This window comes from Otolemur garnettii, unplaced genomic scaffold, assembly GCF_000181295.1.
Source record: "Otolemur garnettii isolate 467f Iridium unplaced genomic scaffold, OtoGar3 scaffold00050, whole genome shotgun sequence".
Taxonomy (NCBI): Eukaryota; Metazoa; Chordata; class Mammalia; order Primates; family Galagidae; genus Otolemur; species Otolemur garnettii.
This window is the reverse complement of record NW_003852445.1, coordinates 8,059,375-8,076,235: the sequence shown is the minus strand read 5'-3', so window position 1 is coordinate 8,076,235 and position 16,861 is coordinate 8,059,375. Positions and strand designations below refer to the sequence as shown.

The following is a 16,861-nucleotide window of genomic DNA, read 5'->3' as shown; positions in this document are numbered from 1 at the left end:
GATTCTCCTGCCTCAGCCTCCCAAGTAGCTGGGACTACAGGCACCTGCCACAATGCCTGGCTATTTTGGGGTTGCAGCTGTCATTGTTTGGCGGGCCTGGGCTGAATTCAAACCTGCCAGCTCAGGTGTATGTGGCTGGCACCTTAGCCACTTGAGCCACAGACGCAGAGCTGGTCAGTTATCTTCTCAATGAGCAAAACTCCTAGTACTCTATGCTCTAGATCAGGGGTCCTCAAATTTTTTAAACAGGGGGCCAGTTCACTGTCCCTCAGACCATTGGAGGGCCAGACTGCGGGCCCCGGGATGAGTCGGCTGCTAAGCAGGACAGGTAGCGGTGGCAATGGTGAGCTGGATAAATGTCCTTGACCGGCTACATGTGGCCCGCAGGCCGTAGTTTAAGGACGCCTGCTCTAGATTCTAGACCACCTTCCCCTACCAAAATAAGCTTCCTAGGGTCTCCCTGCCTCAGAGCCCTCTCTAATATAACAAGTGGTTACTTCTTACCCCTTTCTGGAAATAAAAATATGACTTTGTATTAGAACTAGGGAAGTATCCCACATTGTCTAGCAGTGAGGAAAAAAAAAAAACTAGCAAAGTAAAGAGCTTTAAAAATCATCTAAATCAGTGCCCATAGCTCAAGCAGCTAGGGCACCAGCCACATACACTGGAGCTGGCCGGTTCGAATTCAGCCTGGGCCTGCCAAACAACAATGACAAACTACAACCCCAAAATAGCCAGGCATTGCAGCGGGTGCCTGTAGTTCCAGCCACTTGGGAGGCTGAGGCAAGAGAATCACTTAAGCCCAAGAGTTTGAGGTTGCTGTGAGCTGTGATGCCACAGCACGCTACCCAGGGCGACAGCTTAAGACTGTCTCAAAAATAATCATCTAAATCAAAACAAACTAAAGGTATTAATTATCCGAGCATTTCCATTTCAACAGGAGGAAGACAGTAGGGTCTTCGGTAGTGACAGAAACTTCAGGCACTGTAGCATGACAGAGGAGGCTCTTAAAAGGGTCCTACACTGGACGTAGTAGCAGCTTACAGTTGCACTTTCACTTACATACTGGCCCTGGAAATGGTTCTCAAGCAATTACCTTTGCCAGCCTTGTACTTTGGTGGAACTGTAGAGAAACCCACATTTGTTCTATCATCACTACACCCTTTCAAACAAAGAAATCCTCACCAGCCTGTACAATTTACTTCCTAAACCTGTTGAACATGCTCCATATACCACATGACATACACCAGAAAGTAGAGACTGAAATAAATGAATCTACATTCATTATTGCTTTGTGGGTATGAATTGCTTCTCATAAATAAGGTTTTAAGTAATTCACAGCCAACTTATTGCTACACTTAAGTAAACTAAGGATGGGGATTACAAAAACTCCCAAGACATTTGTGGCTTTTTCCCCAATTTCATCTTTTATTCAAATGAACTTTAATTTATGTACATGTATTAGTGTGAAAGAAGGTAATAGAACAAATACAATATAGCAAATGTCTGACTTATGCAAACACGAAGTATTCCTTGGATGATGTCTTCTAAATTGCTAAGAATAATCATAATTTCTACTCCTTTAGAAGTTTTATTTCTTAAGACTTGGCAAAATGTCTGTACACGATTCCTAATCCACTACCTACTAAAAACAGAAAATGTGAAAATAAAAATGTATAAAATGCTGTCACCTCCCCTGATTATACAGCCTTACATGCAGTTTTTATAACTGGCAGATGGGCCGGGTGTGGTAGCTCACATCTGAAATACTAGCACTCTGGGAGACTGAGGCGGGTGGATTGCTTGAGCTCACGAGTTAGAGACCAGCCTGAGCAAAAGCAAGACTCCACATCTACTGAAAACAGAAAAACTGAGCCAAGAGGATCACCTGAGCCCAAGAGTTGGAGGTTGCTATGAGCTATGATGTCACAGCACTCTATTCAGGGCATCAGCTTAAGACTCTTTCTCAAAAAAAAAAAAAAATACACACACATATAACTAGCATATGCAAGTGGTATTTTCCCAACACGTGATTGTTATCTATGGTTCAAGATAATAACATGCAGCATTTATTATACTAGATACTATTCTAATTTACATAATTATCTCATTTAATTGTCAAAAGAACCCTGTGGCTCAGTGGGTAGGGTGCTGGCCCCATATACCGAGAGTGGTAGGTTCAAACCCAGCTCTGGCCAAACTGCAACAAAAATATAGCTGGGCATTGTAGAGGGCACCTGTAGTCCCAGCTACTCAGGAGGCTAAGGCAAGAGCATTGCCTAAGCCCAAGAGCTGGAGGTTGCTGTGAGCTGTGACGCCATAGCACTCTACTGATGACAACATAGTGAGATTCTGTCTCTAAAAAAAAAAAAAATGTTGAAATATAATCAGTAATTCTAATGCAAAGCTTTCTTTTTGAACACAGTCTCACTTTGTTGCCCTTGGTAGAGTGCCCTGGGGTCATAGCTCACAGTAACCTCAAACTCTTGAACTCAAACAATCCTCTTGCCTCAGCCTCCCAAATAACTGGGACTACAAGCACCAGCCACAACACCTGGCTATTTTTAGAGACAGCATCTCACTCTTGCTCAGGCTGGTCTCAACTCCTGAGCTCAGGAATCCACCTACCTTGGCCTCCTGAAAATGCAAAGCTTTTGTATTGAATATAAAGTCAGTTTTCCTCAATTATACTACATTTTCTTTTTGGCAAACAGAGTAGTAAAATGTCTTATACTTGTTTTTAATGTGTTTCTGATTGATAGTTTCCCAATTGTTCTTCATGGAACAAGAAGCATTGAAAATAGGACAAATTCCACCTCTCTACTCCACCCTCCAGGTGTGTTGTTTTATTCTTCAAAGTCTTTTGAATCATATTAAAATCATACTGCTTTAAGAAATAACTTTGATGATTGGATAAACTGATGGCTCAACTCTCAGGGAAGAGAAATGACTTTGTAGCAGGCTTTAGGGAGATCACTCCTAGAAGCTACCCCAAATACCCTGGGTCAATCTATCCAAATCTAATCCCTTCGTGCATGCACCAAAGCCCAATTCCTGTCCTCCACAAGGACTCTCTTTCTCTCATTTCCAAAGGTGGGTGCCACAAAATTTCAGCTTACTTATGTCATGATGTTAATCATAACTCTCTTGGCCTATGAAGTTACTGGCATCTGTTGTCACCATCTGCTCTGAGTACCTAGCATAATACTGAACAGATACTGTGAAAACTCAGTAAGTACTTGTTTCACTAGGCACTCTGGCTTAATGTGTACATTTGTATTGACTATAATTGAGAATCTCCCCCATGTTCATTCTTTGGCAACAGGGAAAACGGCTTTTGCATAAGGACTCATTTCTGTTTGTCCACAAGTCACATGTTGAAATATACTACCCTCCTGTAGCAATCCAAGCCTTTTTCATTTGGTCAAGTATAAATAAAGCAGAATGGGATTACTAGTCTCTTCATTCTTAGGCAAAAATGGCTTTTCTCAGGTAGCCCCATATACTGAGGGTGGCGAGTTCAAACCTGGCCCTGGCCAAATTGCAACAAAAAAATAGGTGGGCGTGTGGCAGGTGCCTGTAGTTCCAGCTACTCGGAGGCTGAGGCAAGAGAACTGCCTAAGCCCAGGAGTTGGAGGTTGCTGTGAGCTATGTGATGTCACTGCACTCTACCAAGGGCAATAACGTGAGACTCTGCCTCTACAGAAAAAAAAAAGAAAAAGTTTTTCTCATCTTCACTATACTTCCTCATTATCTATTTTTAGCATGAATGCTTTAATTCAGGCGTCACCCTATACCTAAAATAGTTATATTTACATGTGTGGCCAAAAGTCACAGCCACAAAGTATAATAAAATGCTTGCTAATTCCAAACTGCCTATATTTCTATTCCTGAGCTCTGAGTAAGTCATAAAATGATGATAAGGTCCAGTAGCAAAGTAAGCACTGCAAATTATAAATAGCAGAAATAGTTTCTGTCATTTATTCAAAATCATTAAAAGGACTGCCTTGAAAGTAGTGAGGTCATCATCATTAAAGATCTTTATGGAAAAGCTTAAGGGCCATAGTTAGATACTGCAAGAAGCAAATCAACTGGACAAAGGGTGGGTCTAGAAAACATCCCTACCACCTTGAAGATTCTAGAAATTTGAACTTCTCAGAAAGCACAGGACAGCATTTAATTTAATTTATCCCAGGCTGTCACTGCCTGAGTAAATTTTGTAGTTCCCCCAGCACGGCTCAGTATGACCTACATATGGGGGCACTTAGTTACTGTTCACATCATTACCAAAGACAGGTATTCATGAAGGGACAGAGATCAGGTGCTCACACCACCCATAACCCAACTGGAATCATAAAGGAGTACTGAGAAAATATTGTATGCATCAATGCAATTGTATCATACATTGCATTATCAAGGGCTATTCAAATGTATAATGGTATGATGGTACTTTATAGAGCTTTTGAATTCCCAAAGCCCTGTTGCTCCTTTTGTTCAGGCTAATAAGGAAAAGACTCAACTATTAAATCAGTTCCTAGTACAAATTTACACTAAGATTTTTGGATCACATCCAATTTCAATAGTGACTGCATAATATACCAGCATAATAGAAATCAATATACATGAAATTAGGACAGCAAGTATCCTCAGTGTAAGTAAAAAAGGAAAAAAAAACCTGGTGGTCACACTATCTGTGCTTTTTCTCCAAAAGTTCAGATTGAAATAAGTCTCACATTCTCAGAACCCTCATTGTTTAAAGATCTCCAGGCACTGGGTCACATCTTCCAAAATCTTACAGTCTTGCTTTCTGGATTTGTTTATCCAGTTTGTGGCAAGACCTTATTTGTGATTTCTCACAGTTGTCAGTGGTTTTAGGTCCTAACCCAAGAACGGATTACGTTTTCTACAGCATCCATCCAGAATTCCTGAATTTGCTTCTGCGGCTTTATCTCTTCATAGGCAAAGGTGGTTGAGGATAAACAGAGGACAGGAGTTTGGTCTGGGACTTTCACCGGCTGAGAACTTTCAGGGGCCAGGGGGCTGGGGTGGGAGGAGAAAAAAGAGGTTTCCACACTCTGTGAGCGACTGAGTCTCCTGCCTTTGTGGGGAAAGACAGCGCCCACAAGAGCTCGATCCCCGCTCCGGAAAGCTGCATCTGGAAGAACAGGTCCTCCCAACTCGGTCTCCAAACCCACAGGCTGCCCAGGACCGCCCCCGCACAGGCACCCCTCCTTCAGACCTTAGCGACGGCGGCCCACGGACCCGAGGCCGGCCGCAGGCGCCGGGCAGCGCCCCCACTCCCAGCCTCAACTTACAGCCAGTCTCCTTCTTGATTTCCTCAAGCTCTTCGTCCCGCAGTAACGTGGAGGCCCGAGACCCCATCGCCGAGCCGGGAGCGCCTTCGGGAGCAGCGGCGCCAGAAGCTACGGCGGCTAGAGGGAGGGAGGGAAAGGAGGAGGAAGGAAGGGATAGGGGTCAAGAAGGGAGAGGGCAGTGTTTCCACTGCGGACCCGGGAGGGAACCCAGGGGTGCCGGGCGGGGGGACGGCCCCTGCGACCAGCCAATCAGGAACGAGGCTCAGCCCTGCGCAGGAGCCGACGTCGGTGAGGCGAGTTCCAGCCGCCGAAAGAAGCCGCCCAGCGCCGGCCCTAGTCCGGGGAAAGACGGACCCCGCCCCCGGAACCGCGGCTGCCACCGGACTTAAAGGGGCGATGCCACTTTGGCGCTAGAGACCGCAATTAAAAGGGCCACGCCATCAATCCACCGTTTTACAACAGACGAAGCTGCGGCGGACAGCGTAGCCTACCCTTTCTCACATGACTCGAAGGCTAGGAATCCTACCTTACAGCTGGTATGGATTTCAGAGGACAAGAAGATGAATAGACAAAACTTGGCAAAGGGAAACCCTAGGGTGTGTCCCCCGGGGACTGCAAACCGGGAGTCGCACCTATTCATCTTTCTCGGACCGCCCTCTCTCCTCCGGGCCGCTGGGGGCGCTGGGGAGCCGGTCTCGAGGCCGCGAGCGTGCTCGCGGGACTTGGCCGGGACTCGACGTTGCTCTCGGCGGGCGTCGTTTCTGCCGCTGTGTGCCCGGCGTTGCGCGTACTTTTCTCTAGTTTGCTTTCAGGATTGTGCTTTGGTAACCTCCTCAGGGTGGCTTGGAGCGCCCACAGATTTCTTCCTTTACAGCAGTCCCTCTCCTTTTAGTTCTAGACTGAAGTTCGAGGCTCTCAGCATTTGACTGAAACTGAGATCCATATTTTCCAAACTTCCTTCGGTGGGGAAAAAACCCTAACGGAGGAAAAAAATGAATTCTTAGCGTATGGCCCGCCGTCTTTTGAAGTTTATTTTGTCTGAAAAAAAGAGAAATAGTGTTTTATGGCATGTTTGCTTTGATGACACTCGTTAAATTAGTACACCCTCTCAGGTGACCTAGTTCTCTTCCTGTGTCTTCAACTGTTTTACCCCTTCACCTGTTTATTTCGAACAAGTTTGAGAAACGGAAGAACCACATTCTGACAACTAGCGCTTAGTACTTGAGTAGGATATTCTTATATTAGCAGGCTTTCCCAAATTAATCCTGGTTTCTAGTTTTAAATTTCACCTAAGGTCTTACAGCTGATGCACGTGAATCCCCTACAGGCTGACGTTCTAGTCTCACAAGATATTTTCTCGATTGACTTGCTCTTGTCTGACCTGGTGATGTAGGCCTTCCTAGGCAGAGAGAAACATTTTGGACGTGCCAGTCTAAGAAGACACCAGAGCTGCTTTTTATCTTGCGAATATGGGTGTGGTAGGAAAACCTGACGTCTGCCACATGATAATCCTTTTTTTCAGTCTACCTTGAAGCCCATCTCTTGATATTCCTGACTTGACTTTCCTTCCTCATCTTGAATCTTACCATTTGCGGCTGTTTCTGGTCTTAATTTTCTTAGCTTCATGTTAACGTATTTTTGTGATATAACATTCTTCTTCTCTGACGTTTTAAAAATGTTCCTATTTTTAAAACAATTAAACTTTTCTTTATCTTTTTAAAATATAAATTAATTTTTGCCTAAACTGAGGTCTTCCAGTTTTATGTTGCATTAATGTAAAAAATCTCTTTTTACCTGTTGGACTAACCTGAACAAGTAATTTTTTTTTTTTTTTTAAGACAGGATCTCATTTTGTTACTCATCCTGGAGTGTAGTGGCATAATCATAGGTCCCTGCGTCAACAAACTCCTGGCTTCAAATGATTCTCTGACCTCAGCCTTCCAAGTAGCAGGGACTACAGACGCACACCACCACACCCATATTCACACCTTGTTATATTTGATCCTCCCAACTTGATCTCCCAAAGTACTGGGATAATAGGTGTGAACCACCCAAGCTTGGTCCAGAGTGACTTTTCTTAGGCTCTCTGATGACGTGTTTTATGCTTTCTGGATGCATAACACTTCGTCTTGCATTAGACTACGTCTTCCACTAGGGCCCTTGGTCCTGGTTCGGATTCCATTACCTTCTAGCTGTGTGACTTTGGGCAGGTGTCTTAAATCTCTAAGCCCTGGTTTCCTCATTTGTAATTTATGGTTATAAGTATCAAATAATGTGTGTAAGTACTTGATAGACCTTAAAATTAAAATGTAGGTTATTTGGCTAAAAATGGTATATAACTTCTCACCTTCTTCCTAGTTCAGTTAGGCACTGTTATTTCATCACTTTTTATAGTTAAGTTGCAAAATGCACTGGTTGAATTTTCCTATCGTGGAAAAGGCAAGCAACTTCTAAATTTAAACCACTATAGAAAAAACATTTATCTAGGATTTTAAATACAAGGACATTCAAATAACAGAATAGTTCTAAGAGATAACTTTGAAAAAGCATTTATCATTTAAATCACTATATTACCCTTAAGAATGCAAGAGTATCTACTATGAACGATAGATATTTCTTCTGTATTGTTTCTGTATTGTGATTCTTTATAATAAGCATGATCATTTTTCAAAAGCATTTGAGTATGTGGTATGTGAGAATTTGATCTGTCAGGCTGCACGTGACTGGTTGGTTATACTATACCAGCCAGGTCCCCAGGCTGTGGCCAGAGTGGCATGGAATGACCCTTGCAGTAACATCATGGCAGCTGGATTGGTAATGCATAAATTGTGATAGTTGTAAGTCATGCTTTGATTGGTAATAGTGTCAAACTCTACAAATGTTATTAATCCAAAAGAGTATCCAGAAAAGGTTGCAATTCAGACATTTCTGGGTAAAAAATCTATTCCAGAGGCTGGGCACAGTGGCTCACACCTTTAATCCTAGCACTCTGGGAGGCCAAGGTATGTGGATAACCTGAGTTCAGGAGTTCAAGACCAACCTGAACAAGAATGAGACCTTCTCTCTCTTAAAAACAGAAAAACTACCCAGGTGTTGTGGCACATGCCTATAGTCCCAACTACTCAGGCTGAGGCAAGAGGATCGTTGGAGCCCAAGATTTTGAGGCTGGGGTGAACTATGATGCCACCACACTCTTTCCACAGCATAGAGTGAGATTCTGTCTCAAAAGAAAAAAAATGGCTCGCGCCTATAGCTCAGTGGATAGGGCATGAGCCACATGCTGGTGGGTTCAAACCTGGCCCAGGCCTGCTGAACAACAGTGACAACTACAACAAAAAAATAGCTGGGCATTGTGGCAGACACCTATAGTCCCAGCTACTTGGGAGGCTGAGGCAAGAGAATCACTTAAGCCCAGGAGTTTGAGGTTTGTGTGAGCTGTGACACCAGGACACTATCGAGGGTGACACAATGAGACTCTGTCTCAAAAATTATTGTGACATGTTTTGGGAAGTATTTTTGCTTAAGTCAATTTTTAAAATTTGTTTTTTTCCCTTTTTTAAACTGTTAAAACTATGTATGTATATGCATTTTTTTTTTTTTTTGAGATACAATCTTGCTCTGTCACCCAGGCTAGAGTGCCATGGTGTCAGCCTAACTCATAGCAATCTCAAACTCTTGGATTCAAGTAATCTTCCTGCCTCAACACTGTGTAGCTGGAACTACAAACATGGGCCACTGAGTCTGCCCAGCTAGTGTTTCTATTTTTAGCAGAAACAGAATGCGACTCTTCCTCAGGCTGGTCTTGAACTCATGGGCGTGAGGGTTCCTCCAGTCTCAGCCTCCCAGAGTGCTAGGCTTACAGGCATGAACCACTGTACCTAACCTGTGTGTGCCTTTTTAAAAAAGCTTCTCAATTCTCTGGGAGACTAAGGCAGGTACATTACTTGAGCTCACGAGTTCAAGACCAGCCTGAGCAAGAGGGAGACCTTGTCTCTAATAAAAATAGGAAAAAAAAAATACTGAGGCAAGAGGATCACTTGAGCCCAAGTGTTGGAGGTTGCTATGAGCTATGATGATGCTATGGCACTCTATCCAGTGCAACAGCTTGAGATTCTGTCTCAAAAAAAAACCTCTATGGACGGCACCTGTGTCTCAGTGGGTAGGGCACTGGCCCCATATACCGAGGGTGACAAGTTTGACCCTGGCCCTGGCCAAACTGCAACAAAAAAATAGCCAGGGATTGTGGCAGGCGCCTTTAGTCCCAGCTGTTTGGGAGGCTGAGGCAAGAGAATCTCCTAAGCCCAGGAGTTGGATGTTGCTGTGAGCTGTGTGACGCCATGGCACTCTTTGGAGGGCGATAAAGTGAAACTCTGTCTCTACAAAAAAAAAAAAAAAAAAAAAGCCTCTAAATATTCTGCTTATTCCATTTATCTAAGGAAAGGAAGGTGATATTATCCCCATTTTAGACCCAAGGAAGCCAAGCTTACTTTGCCCCAAATCTTAAGGTTTTGGGTTTCCCATATATGAGAAGTAGTGCTTACAATGATCCTTTTCTCATCATTCTAAAAAAAGGAACAAAACTGAATTACTCATATTTTTATTCTTATCAATTACAGATATGGGAAAAGGGAAATAACTTTACTCTCAAAAATCTTTTTAAAATCATAAATCTCTTTATTAATTTTCAAGTGTTGGGACACCTAAAGATTATCTGTCTTTTTTTTCCTGCTAGACCACCCGGGAAAAGGAAGATTACTTGAAGACTGCTTTTGGAATCAATTTAGCATGGACCCCAGCAGTGACTACCATTTCCTCAATCAGATTTTGTGGAGAAGGGTAAAGCTCACGTTGGTTTGTGGCATCTTCGAGGGTGTGCTCCAGCATGTGGACCCTAACAAAATTGTTGTCCTAAAAAAAGGTCTCATTTTACTTCTCATAATGTTCTGCTTTTTAAGAGATTAATGACTAAGTTTGAGTGATGGCTTTGGGCTCCATTAGCACCTGAGAGGGTAGCATTTTTCCTATTTTAGGGAAGGGGTAGGAGGAAGGTTAGAATACCGTTTTCCCTAACAGAACAATGTGACTATGACTACATAGGCTGGTTACTCCTCACTTCTATACTTTTGACATAATAGCAGAATTTCTTTTTTTTTTTTTTGAGATAAAGTTTTACTTTGTCACCCTGGGTAGAGTGTCATGGTGTCATAGCTCATAGCAACCTCAACTCTTGGGCTCAAGTGATTCTCTTGCTTCAGCCTCCAGGGTAGCTGGAACTACAGGTGCCTGTCATGACACCCGGCTATTTTTAGCGATGGGGTCTCATTCTTCCTTAGGCTCAGGCTGGCCTTGAACTTCTGAGCTCAAGCAATCCACCTGACTCAGCCTTCCAGAATGCTAGGATTAGAGGTATGAGCCACCTCACCCAGCCATGATAGCAAAATTTCAATATGGAGAGTTCTTTTTTTTCCTCTTTTTTCTCCCAAACATTGAGGTAGTGAGAGTTTTTATTTTAATTGTTACTTCTTTTAATTTCTGTCCATATGCATCCTGAAATTTAAAATAACCACTCTATTAGAATTGCTTTTGGCTTCAACAGACAAATTCTCAAAGGCGATAGGGGTTTAGTTTTTCTCTTTGGAAAGGAATCCCCCAAGTAGGCTGCAGTGGCTGAAAGGCACCAGCAGGGATAAGGTGCCTTGTGCTTGTGCTCCTGCTCTACCACCTCCATGACCTTTTGTCATGCTCATGGTCACAAGGTAGCCTCTACATCTCCCTGCTTCAATTCTGGTTTATCAGAGAGGGTAAAAATCAGGAACAGTCACATGGAAGATAGATAGGCATAGGACATACTATGGGGGAGGGAACACAGAATTTCCATGCCCTTTCTAGGTATACCAACCTACCAGTGCCTCCATGTGTACCAGCCCCAAAGTTTCAATATATGGAGTTTTTATTCAGCTGCAATACTGACTTGCTAGACTAGTTGTTTTCCTGGCACAACAAACTTCAAGCTCACAATTGAAGCATATATAAATGACGTTTGAGATATTACTGTAATTGTTAAGTCACATATATATTTTTTTTCTGAGACAGAGTCTCACTATGTCACCCTCAGTAGAGGGCTGTGGCGTCACAGCTCACAGCAACCTCTATCTCCTGGGCTTAAGTGATTCTCCTGCCTCCGCCTCCCAAGCACCTGGGACCACAGGCGCCTGCCACAACACCCAGCTATTCATTGTTGTTTGGCAGGCCCAGGCTGGATTGAACCCACCGGCTCCAGTGTATGTGACTGGCGCCCTAGCCACTGAGCTGCAGGTGCTGAGCCAGTTAAGTCATATTTTGAGTGAAACAGGGTTTTGTGAGCCAGGGTGAGACTGTAACAGGCTTTTACAACATAAATTCATTCAATAATAATTTATTGATTGTTTTATATCCCAGGCATTGTGCTTAGTACCAGGGATACATGTAGGAATAACATGGTCCTTATCCTCAAAAAACTTAGTCTAGTAAAAAGGCAAGTATATAAATGATACCCTTTCTGATAGAGGAAAGATGCACCAGATGCTCTGGAAACAAAGATTCAGCTAATTTAGATCTGGGAGTGTTTGAATCAAGACAGTGGAGAAGTCTCCTAAAGAAGGAATTGATGATGGAATTGCGTCTGGGTGAATAGGAGTTCAGGATGAGAAAAGAGAAGTTTATATTAAGCCACTGGTTCTCAGAACTTTATTGTGCATGCATCAGAATCACCTGGAAGACTCGATTTTGATTTTTTTGTTGTTCATTCACAAGTATTTATTAAGCAGCTTTTTATGTGTCAGGTATTATATTTTTATTTGGATTTTTTCATTTCTGTAATTTATAGTTTTAGAAGTTAGCTAAGTTTATTTGCAAGACTATCTTCAATTATCAAATGACAATCACATTTACCCACTTTTTTCTCTTTTTTTTTTTTTTTCATACATTTACCCACTTTTTTTCTTTCTTTTTTTTTTTTAGAGACAGAGTCTCACTTTATCACCCCCAGTAGAGTGCCATGGCGTCACACAGCTCACAGCAACCTCCAACTCCTGGGCTCCGGTGATTCTCTTGCCTCAGCCTCCCGAGTAGCTGGGACTACAGGCGCTTGCTACAATTCCCCACTATTTTTTTGTTGCATTTTGGCTGGGGCTGGGTTTGAACCTGCCACCTTTGGTATATGGGGCCAGCGCCCTACTCACTGAGCCACAGGTGCCGCTCAACTTTTTTTCATTGTCTTAAAATTTCAGATTAATATGAGGGTGCAAACCATTAGGTTATATAATTTACACATGAAAGGTAAAACACAGAATTATAGTTGTGTCTTACACCCGGGGAGTGTGCCATATATCTGTGCATTGTACCCATTGGGTAGGAAGCCATGGAGCTCCTTCCCCACCTCCCCCCTTCTTTAATTTAATTGAGCTTTTCTCTCATATGGATCTGTGATTGTTAATCGCCTCGTTTCAAATTGGTATTGAGTACATGTGATGCTTGTTTTTCCAATCTTGCGATACTTAAGAGAATGTTCTTCAAATCCATCCAGGTTTTTTTTTTTTTTTTTGAGACAGAGCCTCAAGCTCTCCCCCTGGGTAGAGTGCCTTGGCATTACAGTTCACAGCAACCTCCAACTCCTGGGCTCAAGTGAGTCTCCTGCCTCCGCCTCCCAAGTAGCTGGGACCACAGGCACTTGCCACAACGCCCGGCCATTTTTTTGGTTGCAGCCGTCATTGTTGTTTGGCGGGTCCAGGCGGGGGAATGGAACCCGCCACCTTAGGTGTACGTGGCTGGCGCCTTAGCCGGTTGAGCTATAGGCGCCGAGCCTCCATCCAGGTTGTTATAAAGGATACAAAATTTTCATTTTTTTAGGGATGAATAGTATTCCATGGTACACATATGACACAGTTTATTAATCCAGTCATGTGTTGATGGGCACTTGGGTTGTTTCATCTTTACAATTGTGAACTGAGCAGCTATGAAGATTCTGGTGCAGATGTGCCTGTGGTAAAATGTCTTTTTATTCTTTCGGGTAAATGCCTAGTAGTGGAATTGAAGAGCCAAATGGTAAGTCTACTAATTTTAGTTCTTTGTGGAATCTCCATACTTCTTTCCATAGAGGCTATACTAGTTTGCAGTCCCACTAACAGTGCCTGAGTGTTCTCTTCTCTCCTTCTCTCACCAACCATACTAGGAACTGTTGCATTGGGACCAGGAGATGTGGCCCATTCTTATTGGGGTTAAGTGATATCTCAAAGTAGTGTTGATTTGCATTTCTCTGGTAATTAGGGATGATGAACATTTTTTCTTGTGTTTATTGGCCATTCTGTCTTCATGTCTCTTGCCCAGTTTTTAATGAACTTTACTCTTTTCTTCCTGACATGCTTGAATTCATTGTAGAGTCTGGTGATGAGGCCCATGTCGGATTTGTAGCACATAAATTTCAACCATTCTAAAAGTTGTCATTTTGCTTTGTGGATTATGTCCTTAGCAGTGCAAAAACTTTTTTTTTTTTTGCAGTTTTGGCTAGGGCTGGGCTTAAACCCGCCACCCCGGTATATGGGGCCGGCTCCCTACTCCTTGAGCCACAGGCACTGCCCTAATGCAAAAACTTTTTAACTTGATCAGGTTCCATTTATTTATTTTTGTTGCATCTGCAACTGCTAGGGAGGGCTTCTTCATAAATTTAATTCCTAGGCTAGTAAAATCAAGAGTTTTTCCCCCACTTCTAGGATTTTTATTGTTTTGTATCTAAGATTGAGATCTTTATCCATCTCGAGTTAATTTTTGTGAGTGATGAGAGGTGCAGGTCAGGTTACATTTTCTTACATATGGCTAACCAGTTCTCCCAGCACCATTTATTATTTTATTTTTGAGACAGAGTCTATGTCACTCTCTGTAGAGTTCTGTAGCATCATAGCTCACAGCAACCTCTAACTCTTGGGCTTAAATGATTCTCTTATCTCAGCCTTCCAAGTAGCTAGGACTACAGGCGCCTGCCACAGTGCCCAGCCATTTTTTTGTTGTAGTTGTTAATGTTTTCGGCAGGCCTGGGCCAGGTTCGAACCCACCAGCCCTGGTGCATATGGCCCATGCCTTAGCTGCTGAACTACATGCACCGAGCTCCAGCACCATTTATTGAATAGGGAATCTTTTCCCCAGTGAATGCTTTTTTTTTTTGCTTTTTTTTTTTTTTTTTTGGAGACATAGTCTCACTTTGTCATCCTGGGTAGAGTGTCATGGTGTCATAGCTCACAGCAACTTCAAACTCTTAGGTTCAAGTGACCTTTTTGCCTCAGCCTTCTGAGTACCTGGGACTACAGGTGCCTACCACAATGCCTGGCTAGTTTTTCTATTTTTAGAAGAGACAGGGTCTCACTCATGCTAAGGCTGGTCTTGAACTGCAAAGCTCAAGCAATTCACCTGCCTCAGCCTTCCAGAGTGCTAGGATTACAGGCGTGAGCCACTGTGCCCAGCTCTCAGTGAATACTTTTGTTTGTTTTGTTGAAGAGTGTGTGGCTATATGAGACTGGTTTTCCTTCTGCTGGCTTTCCACTTTTCCTTAATACCCTTCATCATTTTTGCCTTCGATAATCTGAATTCCCTTTCTGTCGTTTCCACAATTTCTCTGTAGTTGGGATCTTCTGAGGTAGCAACATTATCATCCCTTGTGGGAGATGATTTGGTCTGATACTTCATGATGGCAGTGACTTTTTGTTGTTTCTTCCTTTCATGATGCTTCTTTTTTAACTCTAGGTATATTCTTCTTCTTTTTCTTCTTTTTTGAGACAGAGTCTCAGTATGTCACCCTCAGTAGAGTGCCATGGCGTCACAGCTCACAGCAACCTCCAACTCTTGGGCTTAAGCAATTCTTTTGCCTCCACCTCCCAAGTAGCTAGGGCTACAGGCGCCTGCCACAGTGCCCAGCTATTTTTGTTGTTGGAGGTGAAGTTGTCATTGTTGTTTAGCTGGCCCAGGTTAGCCTTGGTGCATGTGGCTGGCACTATAACCACTGTGCTACAGATGCCAAGTCTGGATATATTCTTCTTATCGAGAGTTTAAAAATTTTTTTTTCCTAGGATAATAAGGAGGTGCTCCAGTATACAAAAAACACAGCTGCTTTTGCATGTGAGCCTCCAAGTCTGGAAATTGACTTTCACATCTTGAGGCATGTCAAGATTGGTTTTCCCATTCTGAGAGTGAATGCTTTGCAGGTAGTGTGCTCCAGTGAACAGTGACCCAGGCCAGAGGTGTAGGCCACTAATAAGGGCCCTGCAGCCTAGCTCTGGGAAACTGTGTGACCTCTATCAGTGAGGTAGGGGACATGCCCCCTTGATCCAGATTGTATGTAGAGACTGAAAAGTGGCACCAAGGTACGGACAGGACCACCCTAATCTGTTTTGCAGAGCCAAAAGATGGCCACCTGTACCTGGAAGGTGGAGCTGAAGTCAGTTACACAGTAGACCCCTGGAAAGCCACACCGCTCTGGACCCTCACAGTCTTCAGCAAATTCAGGGTCTCTGGCAGCAGAGCCCTGCTCCCCTTATTATTTGATAGCAGCCTAGTCACCTGTTCCCTAGGCTCCATGCCCAGACCTGCCTGTATTCCAGAAGGGAAGGCCTAGCCAGAAGTTGGTGTCTCTGTCCCTCTCCTTCCAGCCTCTGCTAGCATTTGACACCCTACAATCCTATGAGTGCCTGGCTCACACACGTTTCCCTCTGATGATTCTGTTCATGAGGATAGGCCCACCCAGGAATCAAACTAGATACCAGTCCACTCAGGAAGGGGACAGTAGGGGGTGGCAGTGATCCATTGGCTGTCCCCTGACAAGCTCCAAGGGTAGGCTCTATCCCTGGGTCTCGGCACTGCACCCCTGTACCTGCTCTTCATGCTGGTCTCCCTCCCTCCTTTGCTTTAGTGTTACTAATGTCCCAGTCTGCCACTCTGTACCTTCCCAGCGCTTTTTCTGAGCAGGACAATCTAGAATGTGGCAGTTGGTGCAGGTTTTCCAGCCTTCACAAGAGAACAGCTCAGTTGCTTTTAGAGATGTTTTTACTTCCTATCTTCCAAAGTTGACATTGCTGCTCTCACTGGACTCCCAACCTGCTGCTTCTGCTGCTTCTGCTGCTTTCTCCTTCCTCAAAGTTCTCCTGCCCTGATTAGAAGACTTATTAAAAATCAAATTGCTGACCAGGCACAGTGTCTCACACCTATAATCCTACCACTCTGGGAGGCCAAGTTGGGTGGACTGCCTGAACTCAAGGGTTTGAGACCAGCTTAAATCAGAGTGAGAGACTCCATCTCTAAAAATAGCCAGGCGTGGCTCAGCACCCATTGCACAGTGGTTACAGCACCAGCCACACACACTGAAGGTGGAGGGTTCGAGCCCGACCCGGGCCAGCTAACCAACAATGGCAACTGCAACAAAAAATAGCTGGATGTTGTGGCGGGTGCCTGTAGTCCCAGCTACTTGGGAGGCTGAGGCAAGAGAATCTCTTAAGCCCAAGAGTTTGAGGTTGCTGTGAGCTATG

The 16,861-nt window shown here is 43.7% G+C and overlaps 2 protein-coding genes across 2 annotated transcripts in view; one reads left to right on the top strand and one right to left on the bottom strand.

The window, feature by feature from the left end:
- Positions 1-5,627, bottom strand: part of CHP1 (calcineurin like EF-hand protein 1) — a 41,276-nt gene extending 35,649 nt beyond the window's left edge. The window contains exon 1 of the mRNA XM_003791735.2: positions 5,316-5,627. Coding sequence (XP_003791783.1) covers positions 5,316-5,382 — 67 coding nt within the window. The 5' untranslated portion in view covers positions 5,383-5,627. The remainder of the gene's footprint in view (positions 1-5,315) is intronic.
- A 2,342-nt stretch (positions 5,628-7,969) lies between these two features.
- The window catches only part of EXD1 (exonuclease 3'-5' domain containing 1), a 41,045-nt gene continuing 32,153 nt past the window's right edge, over positions 7,970-16,861 (top strand). Inside the window, 2 exon segments of the mRNA XM_023514254.1 lie at positions 7,970-8,129; positions 10,048-10,233. Coding sequence (XP_023370022.1) covers positions 10,101-10,233 — 133 coding nt within the window. The 5' untranslated portion in view covers positions 7,970-8,129; positions 10,048-10,100.